The 26,292-nt window shown below is 47.5% G+C and overlaps 1 protein-coding gene and 1 long non-coding RNA gene across 7 annotated transcripts; one reads left to right on the top strand and one right to left on the bottom strand.

Moving 5' to 3' along the window:
• Positions 1 to 1,073: 1,073 nt before the first annotated feature.
• On the top strand, positions 1,074 to 26,154 carry SART3 (spliceosome associated factor 3, U4/U6 recycling protein). Of its 2 annotated transcripts, none has more exons than XM_084868141.1 (19): positions 1,074 to 1,477; positions 5,017 to 5,143; positions 5,419 to 5,523; positions 8,853 to 9,037; positions 9,672 to 9,777; positions 11,030 to 11,154; positions 14,644 to 14,799; positions 15,461 to 15,599; positions 16,041 to 16,148; positions 16,779 to 16,856; positions 16,982 to 17,040; positions 17,998 to 18,107; positions 19,018 to 19,130; positions 19,901 to 19,977; positions 20,790 to 20,955; positions 22,763 to 23,217; positions 23,884 to 24,036; positions 24,760 to 24,950; positions 25,254 to 26,154. In XM_084868141.1, exons 1-19 carry the CDS (start codon positions 1,154 to 1,156, stop codon positions 25,429 to 25,431), a joined length of 2,955 nt encoding a protein of 984 aa, XP_084724267.1. In that variant the 5' UTR covers positions 1,074 to 1,153; the 3' UTR covers positions 25,432 to 26,154. The 2 variants fall into 2 exon arrangements, with proteins under 2 accessions (XP_084724267.1, XP_084724268.1); XM_084868142.1 differs by having other exon boundaries at positions 1,075 to 1,477; positions 9,726 to 9,777.
• Positions 23,044 to 24,872, bottom strand: LOC311613832. Of its 5 annotated transcripts, none has more exons than XR_014793538.1 (4): positions 24,740 to 24,872; positions 24,512 to 24,662; positions 24,019 to 24,128; positions 23,044 to 23,183 (listed from the first exon to the last, which is right to left on the bottom strand). It is a non-coding gene; the product is annotated as an uncharacterized lncRNA (long non-coding RNA). The 5 variants fall into 5 exon arrangements; XR_014793539.1 differs by having other exon boundaries at positions 24,019 to 24,125; positions 24,595 to 24,662; XR_014793540.1 differs by having other exon boundaries at positions 24,512 to 24,748.
• Positions 26,155 to 26,292: the final 138 nt, after the last annotated feature.

Genomic DNA, 26,292 nt, shown 5'->3' with positions numbered 1-26,292 from the left:
CCACCGCCCGAATGCGGCGCAGAGGGCCACCCAGCCCATATATTTTAACCCTCATGTGTAGCTGAGGGCTTTTCGGTTCCGAGCCGTTTAGTAACGTATCCAGGGTTGCTCAGAGAGTTAAGTGCACTTGGGATTCAGATTCAGACAAACTGAGTTAGAACCCAGGCTTTGCTCCTCCCTGGTTGTGTGACCTTAGGGGGCGGCAAATGATATCAGCTCTCTACGCCTCGATCTTTTGTAACATGTAATTCAAGGACAATTTCTTCATTCATAGGCAAACACCTCCTATGAGTCAAGGCGCTATTCGAGGCTTTGAGAATCTAACGGAAAGGAAACCAGACCTGCCTCATTAAACTTACTGGTGAAGGAAAAAGGCAATAAGTAAACACACCAAATACTCCCCTACCTCAAAATGGGAACTTAATGAAGAAGGAAACGAACACCCTATCCTGATTTTTTTTTTTAAATTGTATATGTCTATGTGATCTATTTCTGTATAAACAACAGTAAACTCATATGACAATATCTGGCAATTGAGAGTTTCTAATTAAATGCCTAGTGATGTAATTTATTAATGTTGGTGTGCAGAAAAAGATCTTATAAAACGAGAAAACTCACGTGTGTCTTTAATGCCGACATAAAGGGGGAAGAATCTTTTTGGGAAATGTGGTTTTCTCATGAATGGTGCATTCGATCCCCGAGGACTTGGGGTTTTCTCTGCGTTTGAGGGTCGCTCAGCTGGTGGGGACACTTGAACCACGCGCCAGGTCACACTAGTCAGTAAGGTATTTATTCCCAGATCACTTTGACCTTCTCAAGATGGCGCCAAAGCATTAACTACAGTCATCACGCTCGCTCCCGGACTTCCTCTAATGGCTCTACTTCCTGTCCAAGGATCCCAGTCTGTCCGGAGTTGAGACGGAACACATGCTGTGTTGGGGGGGGTTGTTTTTCTCTCAAGAGAACTTTCACAAGTGTATTAAAGTAATATAATTTGGTGTATTTAGAGATTTTCCCGTCACCTGAAGCTCACATTTTCTTTTCAGGCGGCAAGACAGCGAGGTTTCTGGTCAGGCGCGCGCCGCGGACAGCCCCTGCCTCAGGGGGGTCCTCGGCGGCCCCGGGAAAACCCGGGAGTCGCTGGAAGCCCAAGATGGCGACAGCGGCCGCGGCATCGGCTGCTGAACTGGAGGCTGATCCCAAGGCGGGGCCCGAGGCTGAGGGCGAGGAGGACGAGGCGAAGGCGGACGGGACCAGGAGGAAGGTGTTCACGCGCGCCGTTGCCACTGCGACCTACAAGTCCATGGGGCCGGCGTGGGACCAGCACCAGCAGCGGGAGGAAGGCGTGAGCGAGAGCGATGGGGATGAGGAGTTCGCCATGGCCTCCTCGGCGGAGAGCTCCCCGGGCGACGACGAGTGGGAGTACGACGAAGAGGAGGAGAAGACCCAGCTGGAGATTGAGCGGCTGGAGGAGCAGGTGCGCTCGGGGTCGGGCAGCGGGGTCCCCGTCTCCCCCAGGTTCCCAGGCCTGCCCCTCCTCCCGGGCCCGGAGCGGCAGTGAACCCGCCGGGTCATTAAACCCGCTATTCAGCCTGAGGCTGTGCAGGCGTTACCCCATTGCGTCCTCACCACTACCCAGGGAAGCGGTAGTGTGTCCCCGGTTTTACCGAGGAAACGGAGGCTCTTGGTGGAGGGAATCCTTTGGCTCAAGGTTACACTTCCTGCAGGTGGGGAGTCAGGTCTTGCACTTGCAACCGACTCCACACCTCCCACTCCTAACCACGCCGGGAAGCTATGCCCAGCAGCCGAAATACAGTTCTCTTCGCCAGGGAGCTATTTAGGGAAATAGGAACGGCGATATTGACCTTGAGGACGATCATAGACGTGGAAAGGTAGGGATTTCAGCGTCTGGAGGCAAAGGCCCAGCTGTAGGAGGTCCCCAGCTGTGTGTGCTTGGCCGGGTTTCTGCTGTCTTTGAGCCTCAGCTTCTTCGTCTGTAAATTGGGCGCAGCACTTCCGTGTCGTGTAATTGCCAGAGCAGCAATGACAGTCAGCTGTCCGGCACCTCCTAGTAACGTGATCTCTATAGAATCTGTTAACTCCGGTGTGATCGAGCAGGAGGTTTAAATGAGGATAGTTTGGGGGAAGGTTAATAAAGGGACTGCCGTGTTGGTAAAGGGCGGGCAGGGAAACGGGGAGGGAAGGTTAGAATCCCAGGGCTTGTCACAGCAGGACCTGTGTCTGTCCTAAGGCCTGAAGAGGGGAGGGGGCGGGACACCGTATTTTGAAAGGTGGTGTGGATCGGGCGCCCGAGGGGAGCCGAGGGCCTTTGATCGAGGGGTGCAGCCCTGGTTTCCAATCAGGAATACCCTGGCCCAGCTCTCCGCCTCGCATCTGTTGGCGCCTGCTGCTGGGCACACCCTGCTGGAAGAGAGAACCAGAGACCCATCTGTGCGGTCTATGCGGAGCTAGTCGGGGGTGATGCTGTGAATTTGAGCACATTCTTTCTCACGTGCAAGCTATTTCAGTCTCAGAGCCTCTGGCCTCCCAGTTGGTCAAAGGAGGGTTGTTGTAGTGGCCCCACCTCCCCACACGCAGGACTATTGTGGACCTTAAGTGACTCAGTGTGTGTAAAACTGCTGATGGGGTTTGACACATAGTAGGTGCTGTCCCAGGCCTGCTCCTTTCTCCTGTCCCTGCCTTTCCCGTGGGCAGCACGTGTCCGTTCACAGGCCCGTTACTGCTGCACCCCTCTCCGGGGCCCGTGTGTGCCCTTAGGGAGTTAGGAATTAGATCACTGCGCAGGCTAAGCCGCCTCCCTGCTCAGAGCATCATTTGTTGTTAATGAAGGTCTGAGACCGGAAGAGACCAGAGTGTGTACTCAGTGAGCTCTGAGAAAATGTCTTTTATAGATGCAGTTCACGCACAGACCTTCAGAGCGCTTCCTATGTATGCTGTCGTCATTGTTTGGGCCTAGAAATCAGACATTTAGACCAAAAGCCACCTTAGAGGCAGTTCCTCTACTTCGTGTCTTTCATACCTTTTTTTCTGAATTGCGCTCCCGTGAGGGACATTTGCACAGGCATTCATTCATTCCTCACAGGCATTCATTCATTCCTCACACTAGCCGGTAAGCACGCTCCCACCTCTCCATGCTCAGAAAACACATGCAGACCCAGGTAACTGTGAGTTGGGGGGGACCGGGAGAGCCTAGGGTGTTCGTTAGTGAGGAAAGCACATCTTTCACAAACATCACTTTTTAAACTCTTGTTACTTGTGTGCACACTTGACAGTCAGCTTTGACCCGTCAGTGTCGTGTCCTGGCCTAGTCCACCCCTTTCCAGCCATCACAAGTCATGGGACGTGTCCAGCTTTATAATCACGTGTAAGAGAACCTTGCTACTAGTCTTTTAAGGTTTTTGAAAGAATTCTTATCTGTTGTTGATTCTTCTTTATCTTTGATGTGAATTGATACATATAAGCACAGTTCACATCTGTAAACGGTACCGTATGGTAATCGAATGAGCACCACCTCCCCCGCGCTCATCTGCGGGTCAGAGCTGCGTGGACACTGCTGCGTGGGTCTGTGGGCGCCTCCCCCTCCCAGTCCTGCCCGCCCCTTCTCCCTTCCCCCCTCCTAAAACCCAGGTGACTACCTTCTTGAATCTTGGGCGTTTCCTTCTCTTGGAAAACAAACAGTTTCATCACTCAGGTATGCATCCTTAAGCAATGTGTTGTCCGCTTTTGTTTGTTCCTGAGCTTTTAAAAAAGTACGTCGTGTTATAATCTCCTGGGACTGCTTTCCACCCACAGTGGGTTTCTAAGGTTCGTCCGCGTTACTTGTCATTGCCGTTTACTCATTTTGACAACCGTTAGATCAGTTCTAGCATTTGGATTGCTGTAGTAGTCCCTCCCTTTAGCCCCTCCATTACAAACAGGCTACAGCAAAGCATTGTTTCTATTGATCTGTGCTCCTGTTGAATATGTATTAGAGTTTCTCTGCATTGGTGTTTTTCAATTTATTTGCATTTATTTTTTTACCGGTGTTTTTCAAACTGGGCTCGTGGCCATGGGTCATGAATTCAGTTTGACTTTCCTGGTATTTATGTTTTACCACTGAGTGAGTGTGGAAGTTTGCCTTCCGTTTATGCTCTTTTGCCATCCCTGCTTTTTAAATATCATTGTTTCGGGTTTCGGATAATCCTAAAACGTTTGCTATTACATACAATTTAGAAAACACATAAGGAGAAGGATAACTTACACTTACCCACTTTTCTGCTCTTTCTTGTTGTTCTTTCTCCTTGATGCCAAGATTTCTTTAATCATTCCCTTCCTGTTTGAAGAACTTCCTTTAGCTATTCTTTAAGTCAGATAGTAACACATTCTTATAGTTTCCTTTTGTCTCAAATGTATGATAGCTTTTTAAGCACTTATTTTAATTTATTGTTTTAATTTTTAGTTTGAAAAGTTTCAGGTATAGAAATAGATCTTTATGTGCTTATTACTCAGCTTCCACAGATATCAATCTGTTGTCATTCTTATTTCTTCCAATAGGGGTCTTTTATTTTTTATTTAGTAGTAGAAAAGAGCTGGTACCTGGCATATGCTAAAGCACATTACTAAATTGTGTTTAAAATCTTCACAACCTATGGGTCAGAAAACAGTGATTTCCCACCTAAAGGTAAGGAAACGGAGGCTTAGGAAAGTTAATAACATATCTGAGGCCACACTGTAATTTGTTTCATTGGAATGTTTCCTATGTTTCAGAGAAAACAAATGTGCTGGCGGGAATTGCGACGGGCTTGAGGGAACTTTCTGGTTGTTATAAAAAGCCTCTTGTATTGCTCTTTTCCTTCCTTTCACGTAGGATAAAGGTTTCATTTGTGTCAGAGGCCCTCCCTGATAGCGCATGTATTTTGTCTGTGACCTATGTGTGCATCGTCACCAATGGTAAAAAAGCTAAGCTATTTTGGTGACGGCATTTTAAATTCCACCTGCGGTTTCTTTCCCTTTCAGCTCTCTGTCAACGTCTATGACTACAACTGCCACTTGGACCTGATCCGGCTGCTGCGGCTGGAAGGGGAGCTCACCAAACTGAGGGGGGCCCGCCAGAAGATGAGCGAGATCTTCCCTCTGACAGAAGGTAACCTCCCCAGCCAGGCTGCCTCTGTAGACACCGAATTGGCCAACCACAGAGTGCCCGGCAGCTGTAGAACATTACCATTTTAGTGGTTTGATCTTACCTGGGCCCATCAACTTCTGTGCTTGGTGCAGGCTTTACGGATTGAGTTTTGTGACCTGGCCGGGTTGTGTGAGATGATGGAACGCTCGCCTGCTGGTGACTCTCAGTACATGGCTGCTGTCAGACCGCCCTCCGGGGGGGGAAGGGGGGGTAACGCAGGAGGTGTTGTCTTACAGAGCTCTGGCTGGAGTGGCTGCACGACGAGATCAGCATGGCCGGGGACAGCCGAGACCGGGAGCACGTGTACGACCTGTTTGAGAGAGCCGTGAAGGATTACATATGTAAGTCCCCGGGCGTTTCCCAGGGCGCCCCTGTGCCACCTGCAGCAGCCTCTGCCGCTGGGTCGTGTTGTGGGATGCTGTGCCCAGCAGACAGCATGCGTCTAGCAATTAGGAAGATTGAGTTCAGCTGATACTGTTGTTGTCTATGCTTTTCAGTTGGAGACACTTGGTTTTAAGACATAGGTAGGCATACCTCACTGTATTGCACTTAGCTTTATTGCATCTCACAGATGCTATTTTTTTGTTTGTTTGTTACAAATTGAAAGGTTGTGGCAACCCTATGTTGAACAAGTGTATCAGCACCATTTTTACCAACAGTCTCAGATGAGCGTTAGCATTTTTAAAAAATATTTTATTGATTTTTTTACAGAGAGGAGGAGAGAGGGATAGAGAGCTAGAAACATCGCTGAGAGAGAAACATCGACCAGCTGCCTCTTGCACACCCCCTACCGGGGATGTGCCCGCAACCAATGTACATGTCCTTGACTGGAATTGAACCTGGGACCTTTCAGTCCGCAGACCGATGCTCTATCACTGAGCCAAACCGGTTTTGGCGAGCGTTAGCAATAAAGTTTTAAAAAATTAAGGTATGTACATTTTTTAAGACATACTGCTATTGCACACTTAATAGACTACAGTATAGTGTAAAAATAACTTTTGCATGCATTGGGAAACCAAAAAATGTGTGTCACTGGCTTTGTTTTGATATTTGCTTCGTTGTGGGGGGTCTGGAATCGAACCTGCAAATTTGAGGTCTGCCTGTACAAGTAGAAGAAATATTTAAGTAAGTGGATGGATATACTCACACCCAGCATTTATCTGGCAGGAAGAATTTACATGGTACTAGTTCCAGATGGCTAAAGGTCACCTTTTACATATTGACTAGGTTTTTAGAAGTTTTGGACAGAATTTTTATTTTTCATATTAAAAGCCTTGAAATTTTGTGTTTTGAAAAATTCTGTATTTATAGGAAATTGCAAAAGTAGCGCAGAGAAGTCCTATGTACTTATTTCGTCCAGTTTCCCCCAGTTTCTTATAACAGTAGCACAAAATCAAAACCAGGAAGTTGACCTTGGTGCAATGTGTGTGTGGTTCTGTGGATCTTATCCGTGTAGCTTCCGGTACCACCACTGCGTCCGAGGTACCGACCCTCCCCCACCACAGAGCTCCTGGTCTGGTGCTGACCGTTCAGTGCAACGGAATGTGGGTGCCTGACTTCCTCTTAAGTCCCTTTACCCTCCCTGTTGATGGTTAATTCTCTAAATATTGTCTCTACATACATTGGGGAGCACATTAGTGCTGTAGACAAAATGCTTTAAAAAGCATTAACCATTCTCCCCCTCCCCCCGCCCCTCTAATTAAGCCCTTCTTCCCCATCTCATTTTCCTGTCTCCACTCTGGGCCTTTCCCTTGAGAGCAGTGTCAGCACTTAGCAGGTAAACTGCCCAGAGGGAGAGGATTTTTTGTATACCTTTACAAGCCAAGAAGAATATAAACTTAACTTTTCATAATTCACATAATGAAAATCCTAGGTGTTTGGTGAATATGACATTATACTGAATGTGCCTTTAAAAGGTATCCTGTGTCTTTGCTCAGAATGTGCCGGCCTGTGGCCTCTTAGAATCTCTGTGTTCCCGATACACGATGTTCCCTTGTTTTCTGCTGGTCCTGTTACCCCTTTCTTAACGTCTCAGGGTCATTAACAGCACGGGCTCTCTCTACAAGGATCCTTTGTCCTTCCCAGACCGCCCGCGATGGTTTTCGGTCTCAGGGTTTGCGCTCCTCCCTGCGGTCAGGCCTCCGCTGTCACTTAGTGCTGATGACAGCGTGCCTGCCCTCCCACCAGCTGCTCCAGGGCTGCTGTGGGCCAGGGGCTGGCTAACCCCCTCCTCAGAGGATGGCTCCTAAGCAGCTTTGGATGGGACCCCAGGGGTCCTTGTGTTATTTCTGAGAGCTTCAGTGTGTGCAGATTGTCACTGGTTTCGTATGTTCAGAAGCCATTTGGCCTGCTTTTTATTTTGTTGTCTTTCTATTTATTTTTTCTATTCTTTGCATTTTAGTTTTTAACTATGTTTTTCATGTTTGAAGATGCCTGGAAGGCCTTCCTGTATTCTCAGCATGTACTCAGTAGTGATTGCTGGGGTGGCGGATGCTCCTGTAGTCGGAGATGGCTCGGCCCTGTGGCTCCTCAGAGGTTTTGGAAACCAGATTCCTGGCTCTTGGAGTAGCCTGGTGCGGAGGCGTCATGCCTGTTTGGGAACTTGGGATCCAGTGACACCTGGGTTTTCTGAGTTAAAATGCTGTTTATAATATTGGTCCCTGTCTAGATTATTTGTTGAGAGGGGCCATTTTGTAATCTGTTGAAAATCACCTTCTCTGACAGGAGGAACCGTTTCACGGACCATCTGGAAACTTGACCTCCCCTCACTCAGGCCCTCACCTCCAAAGAGCTAGCTCATTTCCATTTTTATTTTGCAGTCCATCTGGCAGCTCTTTGTTGGTGCATGAAACAGAGTGGCTAAAGCTTTGGCTAAGTTCTTGAAATAAACCGACTTCATGCAAAAGCAAGGCTCAGGAAAACAGTCATCCTCAAATTGGCTTCTGTATCTTGTATTTTTATTTCACAAAGTTAGTGCATAGGCTTCTGAAAGTATTTTCAAGTCTTTGAAAAGTACAGGCAAACCATGTGTAATAAGAATTGATGCATTCATAAAGATCTTTTTACTCATTGGTCTGGTCTTAAAGTTGTGGTAGTGAGTATATAGACATTTAAAAAGAGCGAAAGGAACAAAGCAACCAAGCAACCTTTTTTTATTTTTTATTTTTTATTTATTTATTTATTTTTATTTTTTTTATTTTTTTTTGTCGTCATTGTTTAAAAATTATTAAAAATAGATTTTTTAAAATAGATTTCTATTAACAGTATTGCTGCTTTTAATATTTTTCTTTCACTTTGAAACATTTTAGGTTTTCAAATCTTTCTGAAGATTGACTCAGATTCTTAACTATTTTCATTGAAATCTATCACTGAGTTCCTTCAGTTCTAATAAATAAGCTTTGTGATCATGGTCTTTGTACATATTACCACGTGGCATATACTGTTTATTCAGCAGCATCTCAGCGAATATACCTGCTAGGAACATGGTTAGGGTATGCTTTCTTTTTAGCCTGCAGCATTAGGATAGGTGGATTGGGATGCTTGTTGATGATGCTGTTACCTTTTTGCACGAATGAGGACTATTTTGGTGGGCACGTTTCTTTTGTTATGCCTCAATTTTGCTATTTGGGTATTTCATGTTGTGAACTAATAGGACTCTTCTCGTTTTTAGGTCCAAACATTTGGCTCGAGTATGGCCAGTACTCAGTCGGTGGGATCGGTCAGAAAGGCGGCCTTGAGAAAGTCCGCTCTGTGTTTGAAAGGGCGCTCTCGTCTGTGGGTTTGCACATGACCAAAGGCCTGGCCCTCTGGGAGGCGTACCGGGAGTTCGAAAACGCGATCGTGGAGGCTGCCCGGGTGAGTTCCCCGTCCCCGGGACTGGGCCTGCCTTTGAACGGTCGGGCTGTCTCTGAAGTGCTCTTGGAGGGACATAGTTCATAAAATGGACTTGGCCAATTCCTTGGTGTGCGGGCAGGTAATACATGAAATAAATAGTTTTTAGACTAGCAAGAATTCTTTACTGTAAAGCACATGACTCTACAATATGTTCTCGATACTTAAAAATATTCCCGTTTTAGTTACTGACTTCAGAATAAAATAACTATGTCACTACCCCTTCCACCTCCCCTCCCCCCAAAAATGTCCAGCAGTTACTGTGAGAGATTTGACCCCATCAGAAATGCAGTTTTTAGACTGTAACTTGCAGAATTTTACCGTCCCTCTCCACTGTGTGTGTGTGGGCACACAGTTACTGATACGTAGTGAAGCCCTCTAATAGGTCGTTATTGTTAAAAGTAGCCCAGTACATTCTTGAAAAATTGGCAGTGCTGCCTTCATCTTTACCAAGATATTACCTCATGTGAAAGAGGTCATGATTTTTTTTTTTATTTTTTAGTTTGAACTAAAAATGTGTTGGAAAAAAATTTTAATGAAATAATTTTGAGGTAGAAAGGACCAAAGTGTGTCATTTACTACAAATTTACTTCTTTAGCCCATGGCTGGCTTCCTTTCCCCCTTTGACCGGGAACAAACCTTTGATTCACAGCTGGAGAAGGTGCACAGTCTCTTCCGGCGACAGCTGGCAATCCCACTCTACGGTAAGACAGAGCCGGCCCTTCGTGGTTTTTAAAGTGCTTGGGGTATGTCATGTGATTAGGCCTTTCCCAGCATCCCAGGAGGCAAATGTGGCTTATTTCCTTATTCTCACTGGACAGTGTCACGATGGACGAGTCCCTAGGTAAAATATACCTTGAGTTATTAATGCTCAAGTTAGTTATGAGGGTCAGAGGCAGGAAGTCCCAGTCGTTCGGACATTGTTGGAGAGGCAGAGAGGAATAGGGAAACTGACTCCCTGTGTCTATGGGGAAGCTGGATTGAGCAGAGTTCCATTTGGAGCATTTGCTCTTGAGGAGCACCCCCTTCCACGAGGGTACTTACGTGGCATAAACTGTTGCTGAATAAACAATATATGCCACGTGGGAGTTTACGTGGCCCTGGACCATTCCTCGGTGGGGTGATCTGGTTCGGGATCACAATATTCATCCCTGAATTCCCTGGGGTTTGGTAAGGATTCTCCTTTTTTGAGGAATATATTTTGGCAAGCCAAGCCTTTGAGGCGCTGGAGCTGGAGCATGAGCAGCACTGGAGGGTTTTTCCGAGCACGGGAAGAGTTTGGCGCTGCCGGCTTGTGTGCTGCCTAGACCTGGGGTACTGTGCACCCTCCGAACCTCTGGGTAACTTCACTGAGCCCCCGAGTTACTTCTCCTTTTACTTCACAGCTTGTTTGGATTTCACTTAACAAATTATGAAGTGTCTCTCCAGTTGAATCTTTGGGTGTCATGCAGAAAAGGCTAGAATGGGACTGGCTTGTAGAGTTCATCTCATCCCAGTGTGAGGCAGCATAGCATAGTGAGTAGCTATGAAGCAGACTGCGTGAACTTGAAGCAGACTGCCTGGGTTCAAACCCTTGCTCTGCCATTTCCTGTGGACAGTGCAAAATGGGCAACACAGTAGAACCCACCTCATAGACTGTGAGGATCAGATGAGTTAATGGCTACGATGACTTAGAACCTAGGAAGTGCCAGGTAAGTGTTGTTAAAGCTTTGCTATTAGTTTCATTGATTCTGATTGATTAATTGGTAGGGACTGGACTGCCTGGGCTAGTATTTTGAGACAGAGTCTAAGGCCAAACGTGAGCTCAGCAGAAGAGCTCAGGATTTGGTCAGTAAGAGCTGCTATGGCCACAGATGTAGGAGGAGTTAGTGGCATTTGACTCTCATGGTTTAATCTATGTTTGGATTCTTAAGATCCAATTACAAGACCCAAGGTGCTGAATCCATTTTTCAATAGATATGGAGGCAACGTTTGCAGAGTATGAAGAGTGGTCGGATGACCCAGTACCAGAGTCGGTAATTCAGAGCTACCACAAAGCACTGCAGCAGCTGGAGAAATACAAACCTTATGAGGAAGCACTGGTAAGTGTGGGCTGCTTTTCAGTAAACGTCTCTGTAAGCTTTTCCCTGATCGGTAGTTGCAAGTAAAACAGTTTCTTTTAAACTTGTTTTATTGTGAAATATATAGAGTGTATAAATGTATATTGCAGTTTACATACTAATAATAAAGTGAACATCCATGTACCTACCACCCAGGTTAAGAAATAGAACATTGCCAGTTCCTTAGAAGTCTCCTATGTGCCCCTCTCCGATTGCCTCCTCTTCCCTCTCCCGAGGTAATCACTCTCCTGACTTTTGTGATTCTCATTCCCTTGCTTTTCTTTATAGTTTTACAACCTGTGAACGTATCCTTAATTAATATATTGCTTCAAGTTTGTTTCTTGTATATAGTGGAGTCATGCTGTATACTTTTTTATTCAACCTGATTTGGGGTTTTACACAATGATACGTATAGTGACAGCCCATTTGTTTGGCTATAAAGTTGTCTGTGTGTTAAAATCTATCCGTGTTCTTAGTTGGGCTATTTCCAGTGTCTGCTGGGAGCCACGGCGTTGCTCTGACATTGCACGTGTCTCTTGGACACGGAAGAGGGTTTCTCTAAGTGTGCACCTGGGAATGGGACTGTTGGCCAGGTTACCAGTCTGCACTCCCCCAGCAGGACCTGAGATGGCTCCTTGCTTTTGTTACCTTGAATATTGCCATATTTAAATGTAGCCAATCCGTTGAGTCTGAAACTGGTATTCTAATTTGCATTTCCCTGATTGCTAATGGGGTTGAGCATCTTTTCACATCTGTGGGCCATTCAGATTTTCTTTTTTGGTGAAGTGCTTCTAGGGTGAAAAGTGTCTTGGACACATTTTCCTTTTGGTTTATCCTTTTTCCTTTTTTTCTAATTGATTTGTGGGGTCCTGGAACTTAAATCTTCCTTTCGATTATAGGTATTGCAGAATCCACGCTCCCTTCCCCCACTTCTTACTTTAAAAAATGGCATCTTTTCATGACCAGTCTTCATGTACATGGATTTATCATTCTCTTCCTTTTGTTTATGCTTTTGTTATGCTCAAGAAATCTCTCTATACTCCGAAATCATTACTATACTTAGCTCTATTATTTTTTCCTGGAAGTTGATAATTTAGTGTTTTATGTTTAGGTCTCCATTTGGAGTTGAGTTGACTTTTGTGTATGGTATGAAACAGGGTCCAATTTCATTTTCCATATGGACAACCAGTTGTTTCCGAACTCATTCTGTTAATTCTCTCTCTCTCCCCTCATGCATCGCCCATAGCAAGGGCCCTCAAACTTTTTAAAGTGGGGGCCAGATCACGGTCCCTCAGAGAGCTGGAGGGCCAGACTATATGAACTACTAATTCCTACTGTAATACCTCGGCTGCGCTCACTGCCCAAAAAACCTGGCGGGCCGGATCAGACTCCTCTGTGGGCCGCATGTGGCCCGCGGGCCGTAGTTTGAAGACCCCTGGCCCATAGATTAGCTGTTCATGTAGGTGGGGGTCTATTTCTGGCCTCTCTCTGCCATCCCACTGTTTACATTATATCTTTTAAAAGATTTTATTTTCTAGTTTTTCTAGTTGCTCCTGGTATATAAAATGTAATTTGTTTTTATACTAATTTTTTTTTAATCTAATATTAATAATTTATGCCCTGGTGGGTAGCTCAGTTAGTTAGGGCATCATCCTGATATACCAAGCTTGTGGGTTCAGTCCCCTGGTCAGGGCACATACAAGAATCAACCAGCGAAGCATAAGTAAGTGGAACAACAAATCCATGTTTCCCTCCCTCGCTCTCTAAAAATTAATAAGTAAAATTAAAAATAATTGATGGATTCTTTTGGATTTTCTGTGTTGACAATAGTTGTGTTTTCTTATACAATATTATTTGTAAGTGGCATTTTTTTCTCTATCGTGGTCTTAGAATACTTTTAACTTCATTTGCCTTTCTTCAAACTTAGTCTCTTGTGATCTTGTATTTCTTGTCTTTTTGTTTGATCTATAAGCATCATTAATTTCGCATCGCAGTCTAGTTTGTTTATATTTACTACATTCCTTCCTGCGTCCTAGTTTTTTCATCTGGAATCACTTTTCTGTTACCTGAAGTCTATCCTTTAGACTCTCGCACACTGGACATTTGCTTATAACAGGTTTTCTTGGTTTTTGTTTGTTCGGAAAAGTTTGTTGCTCTCCTTGAAAGTTCATTTCTCAGGATATAGAATTCTAGACTGACAGTTGTGTTCTCTCAGCAGTTAAATATGTCTTTCTGTCTTTTGACTTCTGTTGTTTTGAAGTCAGCTGTCTGTCTAACTCTTGCTTCTTTGAAGGTAACCCTTGTTTTTTTTCTCTGGTTGGTTTTAATATCACTGGTTTGTGTGATGTCCTGCAATTTCATTATCGTAGGTCCAGGCGTGAATATCTTTGTATTTATCCTGCTTGCGGTTTGTTGGGCTTCTTAGCTTTGATTTTGGTCTCTCTCATGGCCTAAAGAATACAGATACTGAGAGCCAGGCTGCCTCCAGTTTGAATTTTAGCTCTGCCATTTAGCAGCTCTGATTTGGGGCTTGTACTTAGCCTCCTTGTGTTTCATTTGCCTTGAATAATACGGGGAGAGTAGTGATACCTGCCTCATAGGATTGTTGTGAAGATCAAAAATTTTTCTTAGGCCTGCAAAAGTTAACCTTCACTTAACCACCTTCACTTAGATCTTGTCCTTAGTATTTTTTTTAACCTGTTTGTTGATGATTTTCAGGATGTTTTTTTATATTTAGTCCAGCAGTTTTAGTAGTTTTCAATGGCACAGTGTCTGGGTCGCTAGTATGTCATTATTACTAGGCACTGCAGCTCTAAGACGGCTTCTTTCTATGTTTAGAACATGTGTGCTCTCTCGCTGGTCTGTATGTGCTTCCTCTTTTTTACATGTAAATGATTTGTATGTAATTTATTTCACAAAACTTCATCAATGACAGCCTCAGCCAGTTCAGTTTTGTTTTCACTATCAGCAGAGTGTGGCTGAAAAGAAAACAAGTCAAGTAAGGGGGTTTATTCAAAAAGATTTTTGATCGGGTCAGTAGACATTCAGCGTAGCCTCTTCCATCTTCTGCATGCACCTGCGCTTGGCAGGAGCTGATATTTGGAATGAGAAACCTGAACTAGCACAGGGCACCGGATTACCCCAGTGTGGTTGCTTTCTGCCCTCCACTCAGCAGGCCATGACTATAACTACTGTTTTGGAAGGATGACTTGTATTGGTCATTGGCAAGGGTGTTTCTCTTTCATCCCATTCCCGATTTAAATGCCCTGTAGTCCAGGGATGGATCTAGAAAAGGGTTTGAGGAGCTTTTGTAGCTAATGCGGTGACGGGGCGCTTTAGTAGAGGTTCTGCGAGGGGATTGGTGGTTCTTGGGGTAGCCAGTCTCACCAGAGATGAATGTGAAGATGTGTTGTGCTTCCTGACAGCGTCAAGCAGCTCATTTCATCTCCTTTGCCATTCTCCTTTGTCCAGCTGGAGGCAGAGGCTCCCCGGCTGGCCGAATATCAAGCATACATCGATTTTGAGATGAAAATCGGCGATCCTGCTCGCATTCAGTTGATCTTTGAGCGTGCCCTGGTTGAGAACTGCCTGGTTCCAGACTTGTGGATCCGTTACAGTCAGTACCTAGTAAGATACCTATTCCGATTTCATTTTGCTTGTACCAATTTGGAATCTATCTAAAGAAAACCAGTAGAGCGCTCGGAGTTGTATGCCGCTCATCTCTGCTGGACCTCATTTTTCCTTCATCCTCCCTTCTTTGTCAGCTCACTTAGGAAGTTCTCCTAGTGTTTTAGGATTACATAGTCTCGCTATTGAAGACTTTATCGCAGATTAAATTTTTAAAAAATTTAACCTTTTATTATGGAAAAATGCAATCACATAAATATAGACAGATTAGTAAACTGCAACCTTATGTACGTACCCATCACCAGCTTCAACAATGACCTAATGGCATTAATGTAGTTTCATCTGTATCCTTATCTACTTTTCCCATTCCAAATTATTTTATATTAAATCCAGAAATCACGTTTCCTTGGCAAATATTTCAGTATATATGAATAACAGATTTGAATCAGGATCCAAACAAGATCCATACATTATGGTTGGACATTTAATCTGCAGGTTGCCCTCTCCACCTCTCTTCTCTTTCACTCCCTTTGCGATTTCTTTGGAAAGAGACATTTCTAAGGAAATTTCTCTGTCATTTGGTGGCTCTGGAAAGGTCTCATGGATGGTGAACTTTTAACGGTAAATTTTTCTCTCCTAACCCTGGACTTCTTTGTCACAGGACCGGCAGCTGAAAGTCAAGGACTTGGTTTTATCCGTACACAGTCGTGCTGTCAGGAACTGCCCCTGGACGGTGGCCCTGTGGAGTCGGTACCTCTTGGCCCTGGAACGACATGGAGTTGACCATCAAGTGATCTCTGGTGCGAATGTTTCTATTGAAAACCTTCAAAGCTTCTTGTCCCAAGTCCGGAGCTAGAGTTCTGAGGAAGTCAGTGAGTTAGCCTTCCCCAGCCTGTTCCTTTGGGGGAGAGGGGAGTAGTGACAAAAGCGCTCTTAGGTGGGAGGTGAACTGGTTGTTTTTTGACGTCTTAGAGCTTTTTAACATGCAAGTGTTTGTGATCTTCCTGGGTCTTTTCTCCAAACGGACTTGACCTGGAACTCATTGCTTTTTTCTAGAACACAGCTGTGCCTTGCTGCATCGCTCTCCTTTGGGACATTTCTTTCTAGCGCATTGCATCTTATTATGATGTTGAATTATTTAGTACTTTATAGTCAGTAAAGGTTTTTATAATAATTTTGATAACTATATATTGGTTTCTTGTTTAATTGGCCACAAACCCTCTCTTTTTCTTCATCTGCAGTGACCTTCGAGAAAGCTTTGAGTGCTGGCTTCATTCAGGCCACCGACTATGTGGAGATCTGGCAAGCATACCTTGACTACCTGAGGAGAAGGGTTGATTTCAAACAAGGTATTTATGTTCATGTGCTTTATATCAGAACTGTTTTTTCTTAATATATCTTTTGGTGAGATGTTCTAGTTGGCCCAATACATTGTGATTGGGCAAATGTTACAGGCCAGCCATTGGTAAACCCCCACGCCCAAAGTTTTAGTGGCTTAAGTCTTTAACAAGTCTGCTGTGGATTGTAAAGGAAGGGAGAAATGGTCCTTGTTTGATGCTGGCTCCTGCTAGCTTCTTCTGTCTCATTTTTATTTTCCTCTTCTCTCCCTTCTATATGTCCGAAATAGTTCTCTAAGTAAGACTGCTGTGTTTCTATTAAATCTTTAAACCTCTGCAGGACTCCCTTTTCTTCTTTCCCCTCAGAAAGAATAGCAGCCAGAACTCCCATCTAACTTGTTCTTGCACGTGACCTTGAGCCGTTCTGCTGGCTGGGGAGACCCCACGTGGCACCCTGTACCAGTGCTCACTGTCGTCACTCTACTGCCCGTGCTGTGCTCTGCTCCAGTATCTCTTGCCCTCTGTGTGATGAGGGCGGGGGCTGGCAATTTCACTCTATGTCCACAGCGCGATGCCAGGTGCATAAACAGGCCCCCGGGAGTTTCAGTGTGCGATAAAAAGACAGACCTCTTTTGCTTCCAGACTCCAGTAAAGAGCTGGAGGAGTTGCGGTCCGCCTTCACCCGTGCTTTGGAGTATCTGCAACAGGAGGTGGAAGAACGTGAGTGTGGCCCCGCCCCCTCCTTTGTCCAGTTGTATTTCTTGCTCCGGGTTGAGGTGCCTTTTCAGGCAAAGGCTCTTGGTTTCTAAGCTACTTTCTCATTTTGATCAATTCTGTTTTTAAAGGTTTCAATGAGAGTGGGGATCCAAGCTGCATGATCATGCAGAACTGGGCCAGGATCGAGGTAAATGTTTCTTGACAAATCCATCGCTTCCATCCGCCTTTGAAGGGCCTTGGTCTGCTAGTGTGGCTGAAGCTGAGTCAGAATCCCAGCTGATGGTCTAGGCTCTGTAGGGACGTGTGCTGTTTACCTAGCTTTGTGCACATTGGTTTATATCTTAGTGCAAATATTAGCTCCCAAGAAGAAGGTGTGCAGCAAGGTCTGAACGCCAGGCGTTCACTCATGCACTTCTCTCCCTTGCCCAGTGTCCATTCATGAGAGTTTCAGGTGGGTGCTGTTTGCCCAGGCACTCGACTGGGTGCTGGGGAAATGGGGTAGACATGGTTCCCTGCGCTGGTAAGATTTTATCTAGTGTGGGAGACAGGCGATGTGACAGATAATCACAGGATAGCAAGGTTGAGTTATTGGATCACGGACCCCAAGTGGAGTAGGACACGGAACCTGCCCTTGATCATCATCATAGAATTGTAAAATTCCAGTGTTTTATTCTCTGAGGGAGTTAGGCCAGAGAAACACTGGGGTGGTTTCTGGATGGGTGTTTGTGTTGTCATTTTCAAGCTGAGGCACCTGAGGTTCAGAGAGATTAAGCAACTTGCTCAAGTCACTTAGTAAATGGGGGAGTGGCATTTGCTTCCAGATCAGACTTTCTCTACACGGCCTCTCCGATTAACCCTGATAGTTATGTTTGATAAAAAACAAACAAACAAGCGACTAGTCGGTACTGCTGTAGTGCCCACGGGCTCCCACTCTGAGGCCTAGGCAGACACTGAGGCTGTCACTGCAGAAAGGCTGACGTGGTTGGCCTGGCCTGTGACCATGGAGGGCGGCCGAGGGAATGCCAGGGACTTACGTCAGTGATAGGGGACGGCTTTTCAGGCAGATCCGTCTGAAGTCTTTTGGAAGGGGTGTTGGTGTCATGCGGGTCAGGTGCTTTCCTAACGGCCTTGTCATGCCTCTTAGGCTCGGCTGTGTAATAACATGCAGAAGGCTCGGGAGCTCTGGGACAGCATCATGACCAAAGGAAACGCCAAGTTTGCCAACATGTGGCTTGAGTATTACAGCCTGGAAAGGTAACAACGGGGCGGGGTGGCGGTGCGCTGTCAGGGGTAACTTGTATTCAGTCTTGGCCGACACCGGCTGGCACCGGCCGGCTTGGGCTTGCTCTTTGCAGTGGCCACCACCTACTTTCACCTCTCTCTAGAGGGCCGGGCTAGAGAACTAGCATAGTATTTTGTGTCTGTGCTATTACAGCTAGGTGTTTCTTTTAAATTTTTTTTTTTTTTTGGCGGGGGGGTTTGGTTTGATTTTTGGACATATTTTGACTTTTTGGGGAGCTATTTATTCTTATTATATTTGCTTTGTATAAAAGGTGTAAAATACTAAAAAGCACAGAAGAAAAAAACCCCAAACTATTACAATTATGGGCCCATTAGTTAATTGTTTGGGTATATTCTTCGAGACTTTTCTGTTTAAAAAAGGAAAATGCAATTGTAATGCACCTGTTACAAAGCTCTAAAATGACTTTACATAAATAAGGTATGCCCAGTAATATTGATAACATGGGGAAGACATAAAGAATATGACCAGTTTGTTCTTCAGTAGATCTTGAACATAGAAGTGAAAGTTTCCTATAATCCCACCCCCAGAGAGGACACTAGTAAAGCTTGTTGAATTTCCCTCCAGGTCAGAGGTTCTCAAACTGGTTTCGGAACCCGTTGGGACTCTTAACATTTGAGGAGCCTCCCTCCCCCAAGCTTTTGTTTGTGTGAGTTATCTAGGACTCTAACATTTACATGTTAGGAAGTAAAAATGGTGTTCCATGAAAAAGCTGGATTAGACTGCACCCCGGACACCAGCAGTGTTTTCTTTGCTACGCTGGAGCCAGAGCTGCTGGTCCTGGGGCTCTGCCTGTGAGAAGCTGCCCTCCCCCGTGTGCCTTCTGCTCCTGGCCCGGTGGCAGCCTGTTCGCTTTCTGCCTAGGGCGCACGGCGACACCCAGCACTGCAGGAAGGCCCTGCACCGCGCCGTCCAGTGCACCAGCGACTACCCAGAGCACGTCTGTGAGGTGCTGCTCACCATGGAGAGGACAGAAGGTGGGACCCTCGGCTCTGCTTCTGCTTGGAGTCTGTAAGGACAGACTGTACGGCTACCCTTGAGTGGTCCCCATGAGATCCAATCCTCTGCGATCTCCAGATCCAAGAGGACCCTGCGCCGTCTAGTTCTAGCATGGGTTTTCAGAATTCTTTGTAGAGGCCCATCCTGTGCACCGTAGTGTCTTTAGCACTGGCCTCTCTGCCCACTAGGTGCCAGTAGCACATCTCCCTGCCCCTAGTCATGACTCCAGATGACCCCTGGGGTCAGGATCACTCCAGTTGAGACCCTCTGCTCCAGCAGGTCATGCATGCCAGAGGAGCACAGGTGCAAAGGAGTAATGTGTGCCTCACCTGCGAAGTTTAGAGCCTCAATGTTAAGTTTCCAGTAGGAAAATAGAGAATTTACCCCTGGCAGTGGTCTGGATTTTGGGCGGGAATCCCTCAGAACTTGAAATGGAACATCCAAACAGCATTTATCATTTGAGATGCTCAGCTGCCTTAATATGTCTTACACCTTTTGTGTTGGAATGTTTTCATCATCTTTGCCAGGGAGCACCCGTAATACGTCATATTCTGGTTTTCAAGTCTCTTCTGAAAGAGAAGGGACGTTTTCATCACACCTTGGAAGGACTTGGAATTCTAAACCTTTCAGTGAAATCACCTTAAAATAGGGAGCTGACTCTCGAAGGGAAGAGCTCTCCTGAGGGTGGGGAAATTAAGAAAAGCTTCCCAAACCCCAAAACTAAAAGTTTGCTTCTTTTTCCATCAAGGTACTTTGGAAGACTGGGATATAGCTGTTCAGAAAACCGAAACTCGCTTAGCCCGAGTGAATGAGCAGAGGATTAAGGTAATGATGCTGTTTTTTTTGTCTGTTTGTTTGTTTTTTAATATATTTTATTGATTTTTCACAGAGAGGAAGAGAGAGGGATAGAGAGTTAGAAACATCGATGTGAGAGAATCATCAATCAGCTGCCTCTTGCACACCCCCTACTGGGGATGTGCCCGCAACCAAGGTACATGCCCTTGCCCAGAATCGAACCCGGGACCTTTCAGTCCGCAGGCCGATGCTCTATCCACTGAGCCAAACCAGTCTCAGCTAATGATGCTGTTTATAGAAAGCCTTGGGACCCTCTGATGGCTGTTTTGACCGTGTTTACGATGAATATTTTTTGTCAAAACCTTTGAGGTCTTTCTAAAACGTGTCTTTTGCTTAGAAAGTATTTGTTCTGACATATTTGAATCTATTTAAATCAGTCTTTAACATTTTTAGAATAGCTTTAAACTTTAGCCCGAGCAATAGATACTATTTTATGTAATAGGGGAATTTTGGTCCTAAAATTTATTAGAATAAAAGAAAAAATAATTAAGAGCCTCTCTAGTGATTGGAATATGAACACCCCAAATTCATCAGGGCCCCCGTTTCTCAGATTCTTTTCTTTCTTGTGGCAATTCCTGGGCTGTTGTGAGACACACTGTGGGTTGGAGAGGGCTCCCGAGAGGCCGGGAGAGCCTGGCAGGGACGGTGTGAGCCCATCTTCCATGATCGCGTCCTGTCACCGGGGTAACGAGCTCCCACTCCCTGGCCCCTCCGTCCACTCTCACACCGGGCGGTAGTGTCATTGCTGCGTCCGGTGATGCACCATGTGCCCCGTCTCCCAGGCTGCGGAGAAGGAAGCCACCCTCGCCCAGCAAGAGGAGGAGAAGGCTGAGCTCCGGAAGAAGGCCCGGGCTGAGAAGAAGGCGCAGAAAAAGAAGAAGACCAGAGGCGCAGACAAGCGCAGAGCAGATGAGGACGATGAGAACGAGTGGGGCGGCGACGACGAAGGTAAAGCTTTTCACAAACACAGTTTGGAACATCTCAGCCTCCCAGAGAAGTTGCAAAAAAACAGTACAAAGGACTTTTTTTCTTGAACCATTGAGAGCAGGTGCTGGCAAGACACCCCACCACCCTTCCTGTCTCTGCCTGCCTCTGTGCCAGGTCCTGCCCTGCAGGGGCCTGCGCTCCGCTCCCTTCTCTGTGCTGCTGCCTCCAGCCTCCTCTGTGGTGCCGTCCCCACCACTCGGCCTCCCGTACCCCAAGCTGTTCCTGTCCCATGTTATTCCCTTCTTCCTGCCCAGGGTGCAGCGTCCCTTACCATTGCCTAGCCCAGTGGTCGGCAAACTCATAAGTCCACAGAGCCAAACATCAACAGTACAACGATTGAAATGTCTTTTGAGAGCCACATTTTTTAAACTTAAACTATATAGGTAGGTACATTGTTATTAATTAGGGTACTCCTAAGCTGGCCTTTGCTAAAAACTCAAGGGGCCAAAGAGCCACATGTGGCTCTTGAGCCGCAGTTTACCGACCACTGGCCTGGCCCCACCTATAGACACCTGCCTTCTTGCCCCCACCTATGGTTTTGAGTCAGAGTTTTCACCCAGTGTTTCTGTCAGCCATGCAACTTCAGAAATGGGTAGGTATGGGTCAGATTTATTTCTGCAGTCAGTCAAGGTAAAGAATTGTCTCTAGACTTGAAGGAACTCTGTGCATTTTCCTGGTGCAAAGTTGTCAGCCAGAGGGAAATGGGAATGGAGCCATCATTCAGGTGACCTTTCTTGCATGCCTTTTTGGGGCCTTCAGAAATGACCTCGGCAGCTCTTTACCCCTCAGAGCTCCTGGGCTAGCAGGGTAAGGCAAACGCGCCTTGTGACTGTGATGGTGTGTAATCTGTGGCAGGTGAGAGGTGGATTATGGTGGAAGTCAAGGCCTGAGTGGATCAGCTCTTGCAAGAAAGAGTTCATGAGAGTGATGTGTGACCTTGGCATCGGGGAGGAGTGAGTGACTGTTGAGAGGAAAAGAAGGGAAGCCAGAGCTGGTGTCGGCACGAAGCACAAAACAGCCTGGCATTCTCTCTGAGCAGCAAATGACTGGGTGTGTGCCCCGGTGCATGCTGGGGGCCAGGTGCATGGGTGCTGAGGCTGCAGCAGCGGGCCAGCTGGCTGGGCCCACTCAGGGGTGCTCTTGAATACAGTGTGCAGGGTGAGACTTCAGGAAGCAGTGGGAACTTGGTGGAAGGGTCTGGAAGTGGGGGTCCAGCACCCAATGGGTTTCAGTGGTGTGCCTCTGGAGAAAGCGGGGAGGTGGGCTGGAGCAGGATGTTAATCTCTCTTGAAGGACACGAGACAATAGTGGACGTAGTTAGGAACTATAAGCCCTTTGCAGAGCTTTTCAAAGTGTGGTCACGTGAAGCACACACTTCAGAGTCACCCAGACGCTTGTTTAGACGCAGGTGCCCAAGCCTTGTCCCTGCTGACCTGAGCCTTGTGGGAGCGGGGCCGTGGACTGGCCAGCTGTACTTTTCAGACCCCGTGACTTTCACAGAACTAAGTGGACAGAGGACTCACTGTTTCTACCTGAGTCAGCCCCTCGTCCGAATGCCATCCGAGTCCAGAAAGGGGTGGACCAGCCCGCGGGCCAGGAAAGACGGCAGGCGTGGTGCTCGCCGGCCAGCGGGAGGAGTGGGTGCCGGGCCCGGGCCGCTGCTGCAGCCGGCCGTGCGCGGTGGGAGGAGCCGTGCGTGGACCGGCTCAGCGACCAGTGAGGGAGGGAAGGTAATTGTTGCTGCTTCTCTCTCTCCGACGACCCGCAGAGCGGCCTTCCAAGCGCAGGAAGCTGGAGAACAGCGTTCCCGCAGCCGCGGAGGCCCCGGACCTGGCAGCGGAAACGGGTCTCTTCGGGAAAAGCGCCTCTGCAGACGACGCCCCCGCCTCGAGGCAGAAGGACAGGGCCGCCGCCCCGAAGAAGGACGTGCCCAAGGTGCCCCACGACAGCAGCAAGGACAGCGTCACCGTCTTCGTCAGCAACCTGCCCTACAGCATGGCCGAGCCCGACGCGAAGCTGCGGCCGCTCTTCGAGGCCTGCGGCGAGGTGGCCGAGGTCCGCCCCATCTTCAGCAACCGGGGCGACTTCCGGGGCTACTGCTACGTGGAGTTCAAGGAGGAGCAGGCGGCCCTGCAGGCGCTGGGGTTGGACCGGAAGGACGTAGGTGGGAGGCCAATGTTCGTTTCCCCCTGCGTGGACAAGAGCAAGAACCCCGACTTTAAGGTACGTGTGTGGGGAAAGAATGGCTTTCCTGCAGGGCTGCTACAGACGGACTGAACATTGTTTTGGTGCAGCAGCTAAGATTGCACACATACATGGAATAGCTATGTTCTGAGCTGGTTAATTAAATTAAGGTCCGATTCATGGCTCAGTCACTTGGAGCTCACATTAGCTGATACCTGATCATAAGATGAGGAATCGGAATAATGGCGATGGTCCATTGAGAGCATAGGAGTGACTGTGCTAAATGTTTTATGTATCACCTTAGGGCAGTGGTTGGCAAATTGCGGCTCGAGAGCCACATGTGGCTCTTTGGCCTCTTGAGTGTGGCTCTTCCATAAAATAGCATGTGTGGGCTCACACGACACTGTGATTGAAACTTTGTGGCCCATGCGCAGAAGTCTGTTTTCGGCTCTCAAAAGAAATTTCAATCATTGTACTGTTGGTATTTGGCTCTGTTGACTGAGTTTGCCGACCACTGCCTTAGGGGATCTCCACACTGAGAATAGCTCCTTCCATTGTAGCCATTCTGTAGAGGAGGGAAGTGGTGACATGCCCAGTTACCAATTCCTAGCACCAGGTCAGCTCTGGCCTGCCCGGCCGGCCTGCCGGGGCGTGGCCAGTGTGCTGCTGGGCCTCTGACTGTTGGTTCCCCTCCTTCCTTCCTAGGTGTTCCGGTACAGCACTGCCCTGGAGAAACACAAGCTGTTCATCTCGGGCCTGCCCTTCTCCTGCACTAAAGAGGAGCTCGAAGAGATCTGCCAGGCTCATGGCACCGTGAAGGACATCAGGCTGGTTACCAACCGGGCTGGCAAGCCGAAGGTCAGTGTCCGAGTGGACGTCCAGGCTCGGGGGAAGCCAGCTCTGCGTCTGTGCAGATCACTGGGGTCCAGGGTGGGCTCCTGGTTTATCTGCTGAGAAATAATGACACATTAGGCTCTGCCTGCATTGGAGTCAGATTAACTAAAGATAATTTTAAAAAATCCAGCATGAACTCACAGGGGAGCACGGTGCGGAATTAGACCGAGAGGCCTACGGGTGAGGGGCTGCCCTCGGCAGTCTCCTTCCTGCCCGACTCCAGCCATTCCCTCAGCTCCCTCCACCCCGTCTAGTCTCTCTTTAAACCCTCTTTGCACCCCATTCTGAGAAATGGACCCATGTTGTTTAACCTGGGTTTGTACTGCCTTCCTTCTCTGCCCCCTCCCCTCGTCCAGGTTAATTAAGAGTTAGTATGAAACAAGGGGGCACAAAGGCACAGACATCAGGGCACACGTGGCTGCTCCCCTTGTCCAGGCACCTCAGCCGAAAGGAGAGCTGGATCTACACTGGTCCGTCGGTCCTTTTCTTTCTTTGGCTGGAGCAACCACAGGAGGTACTGACCTCACAGAGGTCACTGAAGTTCCAGTCCGTCACAGACGTGAAGAGGAAGCGCAGGGCAGGGAGCGAACCTGTAGACAAAGGTGGCAGTGGTGGGAGGTCACCTGTCGATGGGGTACCTGTCCCGACCAGGCTCCCCAGCACTGACCTGCCTCTGGCCCCTTTCAGGGCCTGGCCTACGTGGAGTACGAAAACGAGTCCCAGGCGTCACAGGCGGTCATGAAGATGGACGGCATGACTATCAAAGAGAATGTCATCAAAGTGGCCATCAGCAACCCCCCTCAGAGGAAAGTTCCAGAGAAGCCAGAGGCAAGGAAAGGACCAGGGGGCCCCACTGTGCCCCGGCAGACATATGGAGCGTAAGTATGTGCATGCTAGCCATGCAGACTTGGTCCCGTCATACTACGGGGGCTTGGTCTCCTCAGCACAGCACGTTAGGGCAGCCAGCCAGTCCCCTGCAGCGCAGCCCTTCCCGGTGTTTGCCAGTCACCCTGTGGCTTCTTTAAGGTCACGTCTTCTCAGTATTTTAAAGTCCTCTTTGCCAGTTGGATTCATGTGTTTAAACAAAGCCCGACAGCCAGGTGCTGGCCAGGGCCGTCTCCAAACGAACCAGGGGTCACGATGGTTACGGGAAAGGGTACATTCGGTGTCTGCTCTTCCAGGCGCGGGAAGGGAAGGACCCAGCTTTCCATGCTGCCCCGCGCCCTGCACCGCCCGAGCGCCGCCGCAGCCCAGGCCGAGAACGGCCCCGCCTCCAAGCCCGCGGCCACCGCCTCCGAGGCCACCGCGGCTCCCAAGATGTCCAACGCCGACTTTGCCAAGCTGCTGCTGAGAAAGTGAACGGACTCGGAGAAGGGAGATGCCTGCCGGGAGGCCCACCACCCAGCTGCACCGGGCACGGGAGGGCCCGCGGCAGCGCGGTGTCCCTGGCCTGGACAGACGGGGACGGGTGCCGGGCAGAGGCTGTCAGTGTTCCCTCACATTGAGGGTGACAGGGAAAGTCACTCCACGGCCTGGGCACCAGGGATCGTTTCTAAGATATTTTTTGTCTTTAAGAGAAACGGGAGTGAAACTTGGACACACCCTTTGAGACACATCTGTCCAAATGTTTCACCAACTCAGGCCCCTTCTTGTAAGACATTTCTCTTACACTCTGCACAGTCCGTATGCCTGTCACTCTTTTATAAAGGACAAAACGGCAAAAGCTAGCAATTCACCAGAATGGCCTATTTTAGTAAAGGGGTGGGCAAGTCACCTGAAAAACACTTGGTGGATTTTTGTTTTAGGGGCTGTGCGTTTTTATATTATGTATTTGTGACACGTCAATTCACTGTTTCCTCAAAGCAAAATATGTGACATTTGTTTTGTACAGGAATTCTGTGTGCCACCTGCCGTGGACCATTTTCTTTGCCTCTGAATAGTGGGCTGTGTTGTTCTTTGTCTAAATATTGAGTTTCAGCCCTTAGGTTTTGTTTAAATGCCATGTCAGTGCAAACTTCAGCTTTCCTCATGTAGCTTTGTTTATTAAACCGAAGTTCTCTTAAGAACCTCTTGCAGAATGGTGCTCCGCTGTGCATTCCAATTTGGGTGTGTTTTGAAATTCGTGTACCTTGCTTTTACCTGACGGATGTGTAAGTAGAACTTTTAAGTCAAAGTGACCGGGGTTTGACTTACAAGTCTTTTCAGCTGTGGTGTTGTCTT

Source organism: Pipistrellus hanaki, assembly GCF_964339955.1.
Source record: "Pipistrellus hanaki genome assembly, chromosome: 19".
In the NCBI taxonomy this organism is placed as follows: Eukaryota; Metazoa; Chordata; class Mammalia; order Chiroptera; family Vespertilionidae; genus Pipistrellus; species Pipistrellus hanaki.
Note: the sequence above shows the minus strand (reverse complement) of the source record. Positions and strands in the feature narration are given on the sequence as shown.

What these genes read in the sequence shown, in the direction of transcription:
- SART3 (XM_084868141.1), top strand. Translation starts at nt 1,154, where the DNA reads ATGGCGACAGCGGCCGCGGCATCGGCTGCTGAACTGGAGGCTGATCCC. An exon ending in GCAACAGGAGGTGGAAGAAC is followed by an intron (nt 16,857 to 16,981) that starts GTGAGTGTGGCC and finishes CTGTTTTTAAAG; the next exon opens with GTTTCAATGAGAGTGGGGAT. An exon ending in GCAAGAACCCCGACTTTAAG is followed by an intron (nt 23,218 to 23,883) that starts GTACGTGTGTGG and finishes CTTCCTTCCTAG; the next exon opens with GTGTTCCGGTACAGCACTGC.